The 19164-nt window shown below is 32.5% G+C and overlaps 1 protein-coding gene across 1 annotated transcript in view; it reads right to left on the reverse strand.

Moving 5' to 3' along the window:
- Nucleotides 1-2227: 2227 nt before the first annotated feature.
- Nucleotides 2228-19164, reverse strand: part of FBXO47 (F-box protein 47) — a 28455-nt gene continuing 11518 nt past the window's right edge. Inside the window, exons 3-12 of the mRNA XM_081115756.1 lie at nt 18453-18659; nt 17900-18070; nt 14894-14970; nt 13296-13373; nt 11298-11406; nt 8194-8370; nt 7092-7238; nt 6290-6432; nt 3723-3882; nt 2228-3067 (exon numbers count right to left, since the gene is read on the reverse strand). Of these exons, the coding sequence (XP_080971882.1) occupies nt 2955-3067; nt 3723-3882; nt 6290-6432; nt 7092-7238; nt 8194-8370; nt 11298-11406; nt 13296-13373; nt 14894-14970; nt 17900-18070; nt 18453-18633 (1356 nt within the window). The 5' untranslated portion in view covers nt 18634-18659 and the 3' untranslated portion in view covers nt 2228-2954. The remainder of the gene's footprint in view (nt 3068-3722; nt 3883-6289; nt 6433-7091; nt 7239-8193; nt 8371-11297; nt 11407-13295; nt 13374-14893; nt 14971-17899; nt 18071-18452; nt 18660-19164) is intronic.

Genomic DNA, 19164 nt, shown 5'->3' on the forward strand with positions numbered 1-19164 from the left:
AATAATTATCCTGGCAATAAAATCTTTGTTATTAACAGAACAACTAGAAGCATGAACTAAGTCATCAGAGGACAGGAAAGGTGTGAAATAGGTGCCTCTTGTTCATGCTATGGAGAGCAGCCTTGAACTCTTAAATGCCTGAAAGGCTTCCCAAGTATAGTAATTTACTGCCTCCATTGTGAAAACGATAAAGCTGAGGAGTCAGAAGGGCGTGAGAAGGAATTATCCAAAAAAGTGTTAAGAATAGATGTTTTATGGTTTCATAAGGTACATAGTATTTGTCACAAGATATAAACTTTAGTTTCTAAGAAAAGTAGCATCATTGGTTTGTTATTAGTACTATTATGGTATTGTGTGTGTGTGTGTGTGTTTAGAAACAATAGTAAAGATAAATATAACGTGTCATTGAGCTTTTGGGGGCTTGCCTTCTCGTGGAAGTAAAAATCATCCTAAAAATCGAAGTCAAAGGAGACTGAGGAAATCACTATCAAAAGGAAAAAAGAGCTAGAAGCCCAGGTTAATCTTCTAATTCAGAAAAAGGTACAGGATAAATGATTTGACTTGCTAGTAGTGTATGTTGTTATGTTATGACTATTCTAGAGTTAGAAGTGAACAGTGTCCTAATGTTTTTAGGCTATTTATTTTGCACATACTCCTTTTTTATGGCACTATGATTGCATATACCATCACTTAAACATCAATATTAATGATAATATATGCCTTCGCAAGTTAAGTGCCCACTTTAAAATTTGATATCATACTTTATTCTTAATGACAAATGTATTTAGCAAAAAATTGGACTGCTGGATTGAGGAAATTTTTGTCTATTAATATTGAATGAATAAATTTTCAGTTTACTTGGTAGCAAGATGATATCATTTATCTACTACACCCAAAGAATGAATCAGATTTTCTATGTTCCAAATTTCTGGGGAGAGCGAGATAATCTCACAATTATCGAGAATAATGCAATAATGTGTTTTCAAAAATTTACAGCAGCAGTCATTTCAGTTCAAGTATGTGATGAGATTCAAAATCCAGGTCAAAAATCTTTTAAATTAAACTATTCTCCTTTTGTAGACTTTCTGAAAATAACTGCCGTTGAGACTTGGATAATTCAGGGAACGCAAGGAAACTTCACAATGACAAATGCTTCTCTAAGAGAAAGAAACTTAACACCTATCTAGTAAAATACTGAAAATATTCACTATTTATATTAAAATTTTTACTTTTTTCCTTCATTTTTCTTCTTTTTCCCCAAATAATCTAGTGGAGTATATTCTCAAGTTGAAATCACCAGTGTTTTGATAAATAAATGGATCAGGTTTTCCAAAGCATGTATGAGAATAAAAGTGAGAGAGAAAAGAAAAAGCTAGCTAAGATGTTTTGTACTCTGGTATCTGCCAACTTTTAATCTTCATAATTTAGTGGTGAATTGGAAGGAAGAAAATGAAATTGAGAAGAAAATGAAACCAGGATAAAAGCAAGGACTTTGTTTTTTTGCATAACTCTACAAATGATAAACTCTGGAGAAACAATTTCTACCACCGATGGAATTATAGGTGGACAATCCACCAAAGAAAGGCAGTTAATTTCTGATCATGCATAAAATAAGGTTAAGTGCTTCTGCTATTGAAATATAATAAAATCTTATCAAAATTTATATTTTCTCCACAATTTTCATTCTTCCTCAATCCTATTAAATCTCTTACTGAACCCTCTTACCAAATACTTGAGAATTTCCCACAATTTATACCCTACTTCTGCAGGTAATTTCTATATCTTCTAATGTTTTTTCCCTTTATCAGCTTGAGAGGTGAGTTAAGTGAAGGGCCAAGGAAGAGAAAGCCAGCCTCTGAAAACTCGAGTAGGAAGGGGTGTGTCTTCAGCAGAAGTAAAATGATCAAACCCAAGAAGAAGATGGGAGATCCAGGAGGGCTCCAGCATTTCAGCCCCATTAGGCACTATTATTTTCTACTTTAATAGTAAAAGTGGTGGTGGCAGATGCTAGTCTGACTGAAATAGTCCTGGAGCTTCTTGGAATTCATTTACTTGAGTGAAGAAAAACCCCACTCATGGGCTGCTTTAACCATCCATGCCTCCAGTTTCCTTCAAGTTCTACTTTAAGATAGGGAGAAAAGCTTTAGGAAGAAGTGTAAATTATTTGTGCACATTGTGCTGGCAGCAGAATAGGTACTTTTCTTTCATTTTATATTTTCCCTTATTTGCAACACTTTACTTTAATCCCCAGGAAATAAAAGATGATTTGCATTAAAACAATATATACCCCTCTCTATGTATAGACTTTTTATATGATTTGTCTTAAATAAATATATTTGTGTATATGTACATTTGATATGTACATATATGGATATGGATATACAGATATACACATACTTCCTTTGGTTTTTGATCTGTTGGTTCATACAAAATGTGAACAAAATATAATGTTCTTTGTAACTATATGCCAAGAAGGTGATTAAAAGTGTGATTTATATCTGCCCATTCCAAAACATCATATTGCAGATCTTCAGAAAACATTCTAACCTATGTCTACACAATCTAAGCAAAGCGAACAGATACATACTGTTTAATGAATTTGGGTCTGCTCAATTATAAAACAAGATTTTTTCTCTTGCTTCAAAGATCCACACATACAGGTTGGCTGACCCCAGATTCTTGGACACTAAAGTTACATTTTGTTTGGTGTTAGGTTTACCAAAATCTGGAGAGGTACAGCTTGTTTTCCAGAGAAATCTCAATATATTCTCGAGTTTGCCTATAATTTTTATATTAATAATGGTCTAAGCAGTTGCCAACTAAAATTCTATGCAACTTTAGGATGACTTAGGTGATAAAAAGTCCTTTGGATGCTGTTCTTTGATTGTGGAAAGTAGCATTCTTCTAATGTTAGTTCAGTGAGGTAGTCTCTAAATGCAAGGCTTTCTGAGTATTTAGGTAGAGACAGAATTGATGGTCAAATACAGGACCTCCTTGTGGAAGTTAGCCTGAGCATGCACAAGATGGAACAAATTCAAAAAGATTCTGTCCTCTTCATCACGGTCTCCTACATGCCACACACAAGAGTGGACAGTGGGGGAAAAATGACAGTTAAGTTTTAAAATATAGGATCTATTTAAAACATAAGATGTTCCAATTTTTCCTAATAATATGTAACAGAAAACTAGTTAGTGATCTTTACCAAATCAGATGTTAACCACTGAAATAATGGAATTCTATAAGAGCACTGAATTAAAAGTCAGAAGAAAAGGATGCTGGTCCATGTTTTATTGCTTCTAACTTTACGGCCTAGGGTCAGTCAGATAATTTCTCTAAGCTTTCGTTTTCTCATCTCTAAAATAGAGTTAATTATCATGTTGGCAACCTAATAAAACTAAAACAATATATATTAAAATTATACAAATACAGGATATTATGATGATTATGATAGTTGATAAGTGAGCAAGTTAAAATATATTGCTGTGCAAAACTGAAATTGATTCCTTTCAGAGCAGACTCTTCAACTTTGTTTTCCATTAAAACTAATACCAGATTTAAAAATTTACAAAACCAGGAACTAAATATATCTCATGGAAAAAATCAATGTCTCCTCCTTCTATTCTTAGTTTAGAAATGAAAGTCTATACAGAATTATCCTTGTCTTAAGTGGAGACTAGAATGCATTTTATTCACACCTGCGAACCATCTACATGCATACTCACCAGACATAATTGACTGCAGCATTTCCATTATAATACATGCAAATGCATTTGCCACATTCTGCAGGAAGTTATTTTTTTCCACTGAAGTACTAAAGACTTTACAGACTCTTTGCATCATTTTAACTGCCCAATCCATGCAGTATAGTTCTTTCTCGCACACCTGATTTAGACACACAAAGCATTATGACAAATCTTCATGTAAAGAAAGCTATAGAATTTGAAAATTGTATTAACTATTATGGTTATGATTTTACATAATTTATTACACATGACATTACATTGAGTCTATAAGTAGGAAATGTTTTTATATCTAATACTCCTTTGCTTTCAAATGGTACAATTTTAGTGGAAAAAGATATGACATAAATAAAAGTCTGGTTCAAGGTGATCATAGAATATTATTTTAAATTTAATTCATTTTTCAATTACAGTTTACATTCAATGTTATTCTGTATTAAAATCATGTACTCACCTGGTTCCATACATAGTTATCATGATATTATTGACTATATTCCCTATGCTGTAGTCTACATCTCAGTGACTATTCTGTAACTACCAATTTGTACTTCTTAACTCTTCACCTTTTGCACCCAGACCCCCAACCCTTCTCTCCACTGAAAACTGTTAGTCTGTTCTCTGTATCTCATCATAGAATATTATTAATGTGAGAATATTAAAAACAATTATTAAACTTATGGAAAATAAGCTCATTCACTCACTCAAGAGATATTTACTGAGCACATGCTAAGAGGTGGAAATACTATGGTAAGCCATAAAAACATGGCTTCTATTTTCAAGGAGTCCAATCAGGGTGACAGACAAACAAGAAATTTCAATAGGTAAGAGAACTCTATAGTATTATATTATCAACTTTCCATCTTGAGAGTTATAGAAAATATTTATCTTTCTATTATTTAAAAGATAAACATTTAAAGGAAAAACTACCTTACTAGTTAAAACTGAAGAGAAAAAGGTTTATTTACTAACATTATAAATGGCCATTTTAACTCACATAGCCAAATAATATACAGCATAGAAACAAACTTTATAGTAGTGTAACTAAATAATGTTAATCTGACAGGAAAGCTGTATTGACTACTCATGTGTAAGGCATGGTACAAGGCATTATGAAAGAAGCAAGTGACACTGTCCTGGATTTCAAAGAATTTGCAATCTGTTTTGGGAGATGACTTACGGCACACATAAAATGGCTTAAAAATACTATTAGTAAATGAAAATAAAGAGAAGACAAATCTGAGGCAATTCATTATCAGAGCTGAGATGGTAATCAGGGAAAGCTTTCTGGAGAAGGCTTCTTCACCCTTAGTGACTTCCTCTCCATTCTGTTTGCTATAGTGCTGCCAAAGTGACCTTTAAAAAACTTGAAACTGATTATCTCTTCCCCTTCCTAAAACTTTTCAGCAGCTCCCTATTAGAGGATGTGTTCAAGCTCCACAGATAATCTACAAGGCCCTTCATGACCTGGCCTCTCCCTTTCTAATCACGCCTTCTTTTCTTCCTCTTCTGCACATTTTATCCTTCAGAAATAACACTGAGCTGCTTACAGTCCTGTGAATATAGCCATGCAATTCCATTTCTCTTTCTCTCTCTTTTGGAGGGAATCCGCTTAATTATTAAAATTAATATTTATATTGAAAATACAGTTAATTTAGTAGCTTTTATTCACATTTTAAAAAGAGCCACAGAGGTTTCATTCATGTTTTAAGCAGTTGAGCTAGTAATGACCCTGTCTCCATTTCATAGGAAATGAATTACATTCACTTATTCCTCACAACAGCCAACTGGAAGATCACTCCTTTGCTTTTGAAGCACTGGTTGAGCTGGCATCTGTGATTGTAGCCAAATAAATTATTTGCCCCCTCTATCTGCCTTGTGAACTTCTATTCATTTTTTAAAATAAACTGGGCTTGGGAAAGCCCTCTCTGTGCTCTACACTCACCAATATCAGCTCCTCTTTGCTACCTCTGTTTCTACCTTTTTGCATATATAGTTTTGCATTTATCTCACTGAATTTATTTATATATACCTTAATATCTCTCAAAAGACTATAAACAGCTTTTAGTCAGAGAACTGTCCTACTAATTTCCATAATCCTAGAATCTCATACAATGTATGGCCCATAGTAAAAACTCAATCAAAAAGTAAAATGAATAGTATAATGAACACCTTGTACCCACTTTCCAGCTTACTAGTCTTGTTTCACCTTAATCTGCACTCACTACCACACCCTCTTCCTGCTACCCACTGATTATTCTGAGGCAAATCAAAAGGAGTATTTTATTTTTTAACAGAATTTTTTAAAAAAAGAATATAACTTGGGAGAGCTATATAATGACAATCTAGACATAAAGTGGGGAGAGGTTAATAGAATAATTCCAAATATGATAGTTTATTACATATATTTAAAAATTTTACAAGTATATATAAAGTATATACTTATTCTTTCAAAATATTTTGTACATATTTCAGTTCCTTCAGGACAGCTCCCTGGCAGGTCAACTATAATGTTAAACAACTTGTTAGAGAAAAATTTATTTTTTACTTACCAAAGCCAAAAAGACTATTAGTCTTGCCAGTTCAGTGGTCCGTCCATTCACAGCTTTACTAGCCATGAAAGTGAAACAGATATCATTCCCACTTAGGATTAGGAGACGTGCATTATTTTCTAGAAGCCACTCACGAGGAACCACTTTTATTAGAGGAAGAACAGTTACTTAATGAGAAATTGCACAATAGCTATAGTAAACATCATTAATTACATGCAATATTACATCACTTCATTGGAAATACAATTAGTGCCAAGGGAAAAGCTCAGAAAAAATGCTTTAGTGTTTCAATTACAGCATTAACTGGAGACAGAGATTACTGCCATGTCACAGCAGCTCTTACAAATGTACTAGTAATATAGTCAAAGCATTTCTCCTACACATAGAGCAACAGGCAAGGTGGCCCAATGCTGCGGAAGAAAAGAAATCCTGAAAAGTTCAGAATCTAAAGGATTATGCATAGATGGGAAAAATGAGTTCACCTCTGCCATGCCCCTGAAAGAGGGTTTCTTCTTACACAACCTAGGAGGGTGTTTTTGAGAACTTGCAAAATGGTAATAATTAAATTATGAAGCTTTCAAATACTAATGGTAACAAAGATATATTTATAACATTCACAACTGAAGGAAAGTAAGTTGATTATATGCAGTCTCTTCAAACAATGCCTAATTCTTTAAATATTTTAGAGCATTCAATAATTTCCAATAGGCAAGTCATTTGTTACCTGTAGAGTTATTCTTATAATTTTATAACTGTATTCTAATAATAAATTTCTGTTACTCTGTGTGATATATTATTTTACCTGAAAGTTCATCTATAAGACTGATAACATCATCTGCTGTCCACTCTTTGATGCCTGTGTCATACAGTAATTTAATGGCATCAGCCAAACCTTTCAGACTAGATTCATCTGTAGGTTCTTCTATCATTTTCTGCCAAACCACTTGTCCTGAATGATAATTGAAACAAAAATTAGGTTATGACAGAATAGTTGGCTTTGTGATAAAGACTTCATGGATTGTTTAAAAAGGAAATTGGATTGCATAATGGAATTCATTACTTATATATGCTACTTTCATAATGAAAGTCAATTCTGATAACAGTATAAATTTGAATGTATCTGACTGATGTGATGAAGCACAGCCACAAAAGCTAAATGAAGTAAAGAAAAGGTAGTTTCACCAAGCAGAACAGTGCTTTTAGTTCAAAGGTAATGCTACCCCTATAACAGAAATTGGAATAAACAATTAATGTAATTTTACTGAAATATAGTAAAATCTGAAAATGAGAACATGCTATATTTGAAGATCTTCCACGTTTATATCAAAACAGAGTAATCCAGTCAATTTTTTATTATTTACCTATGACCTATTCTCTTTATGAATTACACAACAAAATTTAATCCTAGATTGGCTTCTTGCTGCTATTCAACATACTTTAAACTGGTTACCTCCTGATATAAGGCAATGTGAACTAAAGAGCTGTATGCTAATTTTAATATTAATCTAAACTTAATTAGAAAGACAAAAAAATTGCAAAAAAATCATCATGCACCCAAAATTAAGTAAAACACTAATTCTGATTTACTACTTTGATTTACTGGCACTATTAGTCCCCTCCAGCAGCAAACATAATCTTGAATTAAGGTAATGTTTAAAAATGAAAAGCAGCTATTTTAGGTAAACCAGAGATGATAGGAATATATTTAGTAATGGCCTTCAGGGAACAATTTCTGTCTTGAAGCTTAAGTTATGCACAAGTTAATGTAGTATAAATCTATGAAATCATTAAACATTTTAGGCATTAGGAATGATGAAACTGAGCAGGTACAAAAAGATATGCTTCCTAAAGTAAAAGTAATTAACCAGTTTTATAACATATGTTGCTAAAAAATAGATGCTCACCATCTTGAGGAGATATTGGTCCAAAGATGATATACAGTAATCTTGCCTGATTCACCATTGGCCACGGTTTTAGTATACGTGTCAACCAAAAAGCAGAATCACTTCTATGTGTCCAATGGTCAAATAGGACATTCCTACAGAACAGTCTGATCCTTAACTCCAGTTTTCGGGCATTTCCTATGAACACAAAACACCTGTAAACCATTTTTCCTGGAAAGGTTGATGTGCATAATAAATAAGTCAAAGACATACATCTTTAATATGCTTTTTATTAAAAGCATTACTTCATTTTCCTCTGTAAAAATTTTAGATGATCAAGGGATTGTTTTTAAATAGCTTTATTGGGAGATAATTTACATAACCATACAATTTGCCCATTTAAAGTGTACAAGTCGATGGTTTTTAGTATATTCTTAGGTATATGCAGCCATCACCAAGTCAATTTTAGAATGTTTGATCACCTCCAAAAAGAAATCCTGCCCTTTTAGCTATTACTTCCTTATCCCTCAGTACTCTACCACTCCCAGCCCCAAGCAACCAATAATCTTTTTGTCTCTATAAATTTTCCTATTCTGGAATTTCATATGAATGAAATCATATAGTATGTGGTCTTTTGTGACTAGTTCCTTTTACTTAGCATAATGTTTTCAAGGTTCATCCATGTTATGGCATGTATCAGTACTTCATCAATTTTTATGGCCAAATAATATTCCATTGTAAATATACCACATTTTGTTTATCCACTTATCCTTTGATGGACATGTGGGTTGTTTCTACCTTTTGGCTATTCTGAATAATGCTGCTATTAACATTTATGTGTAAGTTTCTGTGTGGACATGTGTTTTCATTTCTCTTGGGGATATATACCTAGGAGTAAAATTGCTGGGTCATATGGTAACTTTATATTAAATCATTTTAGGAACTTGCCAGATTGTTTTTCTAAAGTGGCTGAACCACTTTACATTTCCACCAGAAATGTATGAAGGTTCCAATTTCTCCACATTCTCACTAACACTTGTTATCTGACTTTTTTATTCTAGCCATTGTAATGGGTATGAAGCGGTATTTCATGTGTTTTTTTAACAGCTTTATTGAAATATGTATAATTTACATACCATACAATTTATCCACTTAAATTATATAATTAAATAGTTTTTATTATATTACATTACTAATTTTTTTAAATTGTAAAATGTATGTAACATAAATTTTGCTATTTAACCATTTTTAAAGTATACAGTTCAGTGGCATCAATTACATTCACAATATTGTTCAACCATCACCGCTATTTTTAAAACTTTTCATCATCTCAAACAGAAACTCTGTAACCATTATACAATAACATTCCCCTTCCCCCACTTCCTGATAACCTCTAATCTACTTTCTGGTTTTATGAATTTGCCTGTTCTAGGTACCTCATATAAGTGGAATCATACAATATTTGTCCTTTTGTGTCTGACTTATTTCACTTAGCATAATGTTTTCAAAGTGCATCCATGTTGTAGCATGTATCAAAACTTGGCTCCTTTTTATGGCTGAATAATATTCCATTGTATGTATATACCACATTATGTTTATGTATTCATCTGTTGATGAACACTTGGTTGTTTCTTCTTTTGGGGTATTGCGAATAATGCTGCAATGAACACTGGCATACAGAAATCTGTCCAAGCCCCTGCTCTCAATTCCTTTAGGTATATATTTAGGAGTGGAAATGATGGGCCATATAATTTTATGTTTTGCTTTTTGAGGACTAGCCAAACTTTTCCATAGTGGTGGCACCATTTTACATTTTTATATTATTTATGTTCTACTTGTTTGTAGAAAAGACAAGTGTAAATGGAAAGTGGTAGAAATGTGGAAGAAGTGTCTGAGACACTGAGTAGAGCAATATGCCTACTTTATACCAAACTGATATACAGAGTTATGGGTAATAAGTTTTGTTTTTGTTAATCCTAACCCAAGAATGGATATATATATATTTTTTTTAATCCTCACCTGAGGATATTTTTTCCATTGCTTTTCAGAGAGAGTGGAAGGGGGAGAGACAGACAGACAGACATGTGAGAGAGACACATCGATTGGTTGCCTTGTGCAACCCAGGTACATGCTCTTGGCCAGAATTGAACCTGGAACCTTTCAGTCTGTGAACAATGCTCTAACCACAGAGCCAAACTGGCTAGGGCCTGAGGCTATTTTTTTTCCATTGATTCTCAGAGACAGTGTAAGAGAAGGAGGGAGGGGAGAGAGAAATAAAGAGAGAAAAACACTGATGTGAAAGAGACACATAGATTGGTTGCCTCCAGCACGCACCCCGACCGGGGTGGGGATCGAACCTGCACCCCAGGTATGTGCGCTTGATTGGGAATCGAACCCTCAACCCTTTGGTGTGCAGGCTGGTACTTTAACCACTGAGCCACATCTGCCAGGGCCCAACTATATTTTTATACTTTTAAACATATGTATGCAACTATAAAGAATATATAGAATTATTTTTCGTGTTTTTAATATGCTTATAAATTGTTTCATATTGAAAGTATTATTTGGTAACCTTTCTCTCAAATTATATCTTGAGATTTACCTATATTCATACACATGACTCCAGTTCATTTATTTTAACCAATAAGGTATTTTAATTGTATGACTATGCCACAATTCATTTATCTATTCTCCTGACAATGGGCATTTAGGTTGTTTGCAGCTTTTCATGGTTACATGCTATACTATTCGTTCTTATATGTCTCCTGGTGCACACAATGAAAGTTTCTCAGAGTGAAACTGCTGGATTGTAGAGTTCCATAATTTTTAAAATATAAAATATTTCAGGTATATACAAAGGTTTAATGAATACTACAATGAACAACTTTTGTCCTCCACCCGGCTTAAGTAATAAAATATTAATACAGATGAAGGCCTCTGAGTACTTTTCTAATCACATGCCACTTGTTCCTCACTATCCAATTCAGTGTTTATCATTCCCTTATATTTCTTTGTTGTTTTACTATAAATGGGTGCCACAATTTATTTTTAAATACACTTTTGAACTGTGCTTTTTTTCTATTTTAATTTCTGTATAATGTCATTTCTGAATTGCAGTTCTTTACCTGGTTTGCTGAAGACAATGGTCTGCATCTTGCGGGAGAGATCAGTCAGTTCACATAAGAAGTTAAAAACACGATGGCACTCGAGTTCATCCCAACCTGCTGTTAAGGTCTGAGGATAATAAAATAAAGAAAACATTGCAGATGTGCAGACCTCACATCAAAACATGAGTCACTATTACCTTATCAGCATATAACTATTGTAGCACATGATCCAGGTGATGTATAATTTTTATCCACTATGGAACTGTTGAAATTAATAAGAAATTTTACATAAATGAAATACAGAAATAGTCCAAATCCAGTTTCTTTTTCATTGTAAAGGGAGTATGTTTTCAGAGAATTTCTAAATGTACTGAATCCTGAACTCTGACAGTATGAGGAAAATAAGAAAGGCCTAAACCCTAGAACACAGCTTTAGACATCTAACTCACAAGCATACTGTGGCTTAGTTTTAGACTATAGTAGAACCCTTTTGGCCCCCTCTAGCTATCATTTGTGATGCTGCTTACAAATAATAATGATTTCATTTTAATGTGACAATTTTGAGTATTTATGACATCTGGATGTGAACAAGCAAAAAAATTTTATTAGGACAAAATTTAATAACTATTTTTGAGCAAATTCAAATGTACAGTTAAACATACATGAAAAGGAAATTCTAATGATATATCACTATACAGTTGACCCTTGACCAACACAGGTTTGTGCTGCGCAAGTCCACCTTTAATGTAGATTTTTTTCAGCAAATACCTGTAGTGTTTTCAATGTGAGGTTGGGAGTACCCAGATGTGCAGAGCTTATTGTATGCATTGATGTACACCATTTTATATAGGGGACTTGAGCATCTATGGATTTTGGTATCTGTGTGGGGTCCCAGAACCAACCCCCCTCAAATACCAAGAGACCACTTAAATTTGGGGGGAGTCAAAAGTTATACACAGATTTTCAACTGTGCATACGTTGGTGCCCCTAATGTCTGTATTAGGGTCAACTGTAATTAGATTTTGAAGATTTCTTAAAATAGTTGACCTGGATTTCAGTAGTATATAAATTAATATATTATCTCTGGAAGGACATACAAGAAACTGCTAACATTGGTTAATTCTACTGAAGGGCACTCAGTGGACAAGGGACAGGACTTAGAGGGAGACTTATTTTTCACTTTATACCATTTGTACCCTTATATAACTACATGTGCTCGTATTACCTGTCCCCCCAAAAAAGAAAAAAGAAAAAAAAAGAAAGAAAAAAATCTATCTTGGAAGAGGGCCAGTGGGAGGGCCTATGGTGGCTGGCAGGCTGGGATATAAGCAAGATTATTGTAAGACTATTGCAAACCTCATAAGGTTGTTGTAAGTTTTAAATAAGTTAGTACATGTAAATTGCTTAGAATAGTATAATATATTAATAATATATTAATAATATTAACATTAAATTATGTTAATATCTTCTTTGTTTACAATGAAATAATGTTCTTAAAATCATACAGCTGATTTTTTTCTAGCTCTGTTGAGATATCACTGGCATGTAAGTTGAAGATATACAACATAGTGATTTTTATATATGTATATATTGCAAAATGATCATCACAAGGTTAGTTACATCTATCACTTCCCATAGTTACAATTTTTTTCATACAGTTGATTTCTAAAATCACATCTTAAATAACTAGCCCAAGACTTAAAACTCATTATACACACACACATCTCACCCCACACTATTTCTAGTCTTTACAACAGTGGCTAGAAACTTCGAGAATATTGGTATAGAGCAAGTAAATGTTAAATATTTCTTTCTTACCAATGAGAAATCTAAGAAGAAAACCTGAGGTGGCAAACATTATTAAACTAACATATTCTCAAATTTTTACAATTTTATTGTGTTATTTTTTTAGATTATTATTATTTTTATTAACTCATGGAGCAATGGATTACATACACTACTTGTCAACAGTTCAAAAACATTCCTTTTCTTCTTTCATTAAAAAAATATATATACCTGTAAAAACATGCCATAACATGATAATCCTAAACATTGCATAGGAGTTGCACAGCCACTGAATTTAAAACAGGAAACCTGTAAAGACAACAACTATTAATTCCTCCTTTTCAGTGGAACTGAACAATGATTTGACATTCAAATTTAATGGAAATATGTAAGAATTTTGTCAGTATTAACTGAAAATAACTAAAAGATTAAATAACTGCTTAACATTGTTATATAGATGGGGATTACAAAAGAAATATAAAACAAAGGCTGCCGTCACAGAGCTCACATTAGGAGAATAAGATATACATATGTGAAGTTACATATTTAGATAATTCAGGTTAGAGTATGTATATATAGCAAAATGACTGAAAAAATACTATATCAGTTACTATGAAAGCAGGGAAATGATAAATTTGGAAATGATCAAAAAAGCTTATAAAGGATGTGAAACAATCAATGTCTTAAAGTAGGAGTCAGATATAATAAATGGAAAGGATTGGTGAGAAACAATAAGGGCAAAATTGTATAGAGGTAGAAATAAAAAAAGTTTATTTGGGAAGAAAGATATGACCAACTTAACTAGGCTCAAAGTAATAGGAAGTACAGTTGCATTGTAAAGGAGAACCTTAAATACCAGCTATGGATTTTGGACCTTACCTTGCTGAAGTTGAGCACCCACTGAAATATTTTTAAGCAAGAAAATTAACTTGATGAAAGTGATACTTTAGGAAGAAAAACCTGATTCAGTGTTCAGAATGTCTTGGGGACTGAAGAAATGGATGGCAGAAAGATCATCTGGGAAGCTGCTACAGTAATAGAGAACTGAATTCCATGCAAATATTGACATGGAAAAAGCCAGTGCAGCCCGGCCGGTGTAGCTCAGCAGTTGAGCATTGACCTATGATCCAGATCGCAGTTCGATTCCTGATCAGGGCACATGCCCAGGTGGCAGGCTCAATCCCCAGTGGAGGGTGTGCAGGAGGCAGCCGATCAATGACTCTCTCATCATTGATGTTTCTATTGCTCTCTCTCCCTCTCCTTTACTCTCTTTGAAATCAATAAAGATATATTTTTTAAAAAAAGCCAGTGTATCAGAAATAGTTTGCATAGTGAGTGTAGAACTATACCATCAGTGTTGTATGTTTGGGTTTCTTACATAGAGATTATAATACATTGATACATATTTCCAAGTCATTATTATAAAAGGATTGTCATTTTATACGTTAAGATACTTGCCTATGTTTTTGTATATTTAAACAATAAGATTTTAACATTCAGAAATTATTTCATTTTAATAAAATATCTAAATAACCATTTTAAAACATCCTCATGATTCCTATGTGGGGTAAAAATACTTTTATGCTCTGATAAACCTAATAACTTTAAATGATATACTTAGTTATATAAAAATTATTTTATAATAATTAAAAGACTACTATACTACATTTTGGTGTTCTATAATCTTTAAGTACTTGATAAAGTATTAGATTATCATCGATCAATTTTTTAGTACTAATTCATGGAATTCTACTAATATAGATCTTAAATGAGTATAAGACAATGATAAAATATCAAAATTGTGAACTAATTCAGAAGTATGATCTTACTTCTGCAAGTATCTTGTGAATGTACTTTAGTCTTTCCTTTGTGGGTAGCAGCAATGTACATCTTTTAAACAGTAAACCTGAGAAAGTTAAAAAAAACAACACATGAGAAACAGTGACAACAATGCAATCAACTTAAAAATATCTATAAAGCACAGCATAATGTTTCCTGAAAGTCAAGTATGGTATACCACAGTGAACTGTGAGCTGATATGTATTTTAAGAGGAAGTTTGGGAGGAAGGGTGTAAAACATTTATATGTTGATTACTGACCGAATGACTCTGATGTCAACCTAGAGGCATTGGCATAAAATTTTATAGAATATTGTGAAATTGATACTATAGGACAGATATGGAAAAGTTTTAAATTATTTAGATTTAAAAAGATACAATAACAAGACACAAAATACATAGGGAAACTTTATATTGTCTTTATTACATAGAAAACATATTCAAATATCTCTTGAAATTAACCTCATGTCCACAAAGGAAAATGTTTTGAATTGCAAAACATGGAAAGAATGGGAAAGAGATTTTGTATTCCTTTTTGGAAAAAAAACCTCGTAAGTCCTTAAAATTTCAAAGGTTTGAAGTAAGTTTTGCCTACAGAAAATATCCAGTTTGGATGAAATATCTATTTCTTCCTTCAAAGATATCCTTTTATGGTGCTTGCATGTTAAGAATGTGTAGAATTTTGTGTTCAGATATTTAAAAATGAAAAGGGGAGAAAAAAAAACCCTCTTCAATCTCCCAGTGAGATATGTAACTTCAACTACAGTGACAGGAAGTGAATGATTTGTTTCCTCCAACTTTCAGTGGTCTGTTTTCCTAAAATGGTAATACATTGTTAACATTCCTATGAGGGCAAATGTCCTCAAATTAAAAATAAGATATATGAAAAAAAATAAAAATAAATAAGATATATGGCAGGAAAATATATACCTGAATATCAAGACTTTCTTCAGTTTTTATCTTCTCTGCATTTACTTTTTTAATATAATATAATTACTACTTTATATAATTCTGTAGACTATATGGGAATTTAATTTATTTTTAGAAGTTGCTATGTTTGGGTAACACATGACCAGAATTCAGTTTTAAACACAAACCCTCTCTATTTTTGTACATAAAAAGACATTTTCAGTGTTTGGCTTTTAGGCTGAGTTCTTTTCCTTTCATTTTTTGGCATCCAGTCCCATGGTATATCATAGCTGGGGAACTGTAAGCTATGATTGTATGTTGGTTGCCTTTTCTAATGTAAAACTCCTATTTTTAAGGGTTGCAATTTACCATAAAAACCAATACTGGCTGATTTTTTTTTTTTTTTAAACACAGGTGCTCTGCTATACTCTTTAGAGACCAACTTCTTTAATTTCTTCCTACTAAAATAGAGTCAGATGTAATGTTCTTTCCATATTGGCCATCTGCTCTGTTTTGTATGAAGAAGCAAATTAAAATTTATAATGTTCAAAGAGCAGGATTCTGAAAATGTTACTTTAACGTCTGAAAGCAAGAACAGATCAGACAGGAATAGCAACATGAGAAAATGGTAAGTACATCAAACATTTACCTAAAAAATCAGTCATAAGCCAGGTGTCTGCATCAAAATTAAGTGTAAGGTTGAAATCATTACATGACTAAAACTGTTTTAAAAAGCTAGCTATTAAGATCAATACACATTTGTATTTTTAACTGACTTATCCATACAATTGTCTTAATGCTTTTATTTGTTTGTTTGTTTAAGCAATTGAGCCTTGGTCAGAGAGAAAAATTTCTTTCAGATGAAAACCAAAGAATAAGCTCTTTTACCCAACCACCACTTTCTCTGCAACTAATGATGTTTGGAGAAAGATATTTATAATAACAGGTAGCAAAAAGTAACTGCATATTCTGTTACAGACTTTACTAAACCTAATAATAAATACTGAAGCCAATAACACTGTAATCAAATTATATACCTCTCATTTAGTATTGTTAAATATACTTGTCAAATACAGTTTTATATATTTACATCTATCTAATCTATCTATTCTGTCTATCTATTTAAATGTCTTCATTGATTTCAGAGAGAGGAAGGGAGAGGGAGAGAGAGAGAGAAACATCAATGATGAGAGAGAGTCATTGATCGGCTGCCTCCTGCACGCTCCGCACTGGGGATTGAGCCCACAACCCAGACATGTGCCCTGACTGGGAACTGAACCAAGATCTGGATCATAGGTCAATGCTCAACTGCTGAGCCACGCTGGCTGGGCATATACAGTCTTATTTTATTAATTTAAAGCTAGGCATCCTCGGGCTTCTAAAATGTAATATTCAGTTAACTTACTTGTATACCTTTATTTAAATCTCAACATCACTTCGATATTTGGTTTTATTGCCATGCTTTGGTTAATTATAAGGTGATTTCATAATTAAATTGGTGTAATTAGTCAAGTCAAAAATAGAATTTTATTTGAGCACTCTTAGGGAGAATAAAATCAATAAATGGAGTGAAAGACGAATACAAGTAAAGGGGAAAAATTATACAAATTTCCTTTGATAAGGTTAATTTAATCATAGCATAATGACTTATTAGTAAATGTATATAGTGCTTTCAAAAAAAGAAAACTATTGTTTCCGATAAAAGAGTAAGTGATCTTCCACAATAATGTGTTTAAATTTCTTTTCTATTTTAAGGACCAGATTATGGTTGAAAGGGAAAAGCGGTATAAAGATAAAACTCATTAGATCCACAGGAAATAAAACAGAAAATACATCAATTTCCTAAACTGGTAAGCCACATGAAATCACAAGGGCTGACACTTTACATTAAATGCATACCTCTCATCTTTAAAGATAAGTGTAAGGGACTGCTGTTAAGGGAAAGTCCTCACATTGAAGAGTAAAAGCATCAAAGAAACAGGCACATATTAGGAAATATTCCATTTCCCATGGGTCTTACAGAACTGTATAATAAAATCCCATTAAGTATAGTTCTTTACTTATTACATTTCTTATTACATAAATTACCTAGAGATCTGTAGTGTTCCAATACAGCAGAGTCTTGTCTCTTGCCAGACAGCTCAAGGTCATGAAAGTCCTGTAGTAAAAATCTTTTGCTTCCTGATGAGGTTGAGATATAATTAATAATGTGCTGGCTGACTGTTTTGGACACCATGCTTAGCATGCTGATATCCTTCACTATCAAAGGAAAAATATATACATATATGTGAATGGCTTAAATACAAGAACATCACTGTTAGTACAGTGTAATAACATATAAGTTTGCTCATTAATAATAATAGTAAATAATAGTAAAAATAAAGAGGAAAAATCTTAAAATTGTTTTAAATTCAGTGCTCAATAAATTAGAAACATTTTGGGATGTAACAGTCAAGTTACCATGTCATTATAATTAGAAGCATGCTTGAAGAGTTTGAGTATTGTACTTTCTCATTGTATCCCTTACCTAACAATGATGAAACTTTAGAAAATAAACAATGTGAACACCATTAATTCTGGCAGGGCTGAAGATAACAAAATAGTTCTTGGGAAAAATAAAAACATAGTCCCTAAACCTCACCTGACAAATATCTTAGGATTATTTGGAATATTTCCAATGGCAAGGCTTTAAAATTTCCAAGTGCTGATAAGGGCTGAGAATCTGGGTTAAGGGTGTTGGAAACATGGCTGGATCGACGACTACTACGTCTATATTTCTGGTTGGGAATCAAAGTGAAACTGGTATTTACTCTAGATGCCATCCTTTTTCTTATCTTGTGAAGTTACCCTGGTTAGAAAAAACAAAGTACATGAGACAAAGAAGAAAAGAAATTATAGTGATAAAGAGTTGTTATTTTTTTAAATGAAGAGGTTGATATTTTGATGGGAAATATAGCTGTCTATATTTATAAAGTTTTTAATATGGTGTCCCATTTATGGAGTTCCCACCAGTAGTCTATTATTCATCTCAGCATAATATGAAATATTTAAAAATATTTTCCCTCTTAGCCAAATATTCTAGACAAAGACTTTTAGCAGAAAATGAGAATGTGTTTGGATGAAACATATTCTAAGAAAAGAAATATGAGAACATTTTAAAAAGAAAGATTTAACACAATAGAAACCAATTAAATTCAACACATTCAATTTCTATCAATTAGTATGTTGCTTTTATAATCTTTACATTAAAAAGTCAAAATATTGATGTAGCTTTAAAATTCTGCAGTAATGTTTTTCTATTTCTTTAAAACTGAGCACTGATATCTTCTGTTAGAAATAATAAAAACAAAAAT

This window comes from Miniopterus schreibersii (assembly GCF_964146895.1).
Source record: "Miniopterus schreibersii genome assembly, chromosome: 16".
Classification (NCBI taxonomy): Eukaryota; Metazoa; Chordata; class Mammalia; order Chiroptera; family Miniopteridae; genus Miniopterus; species Miniopterus schreibersii.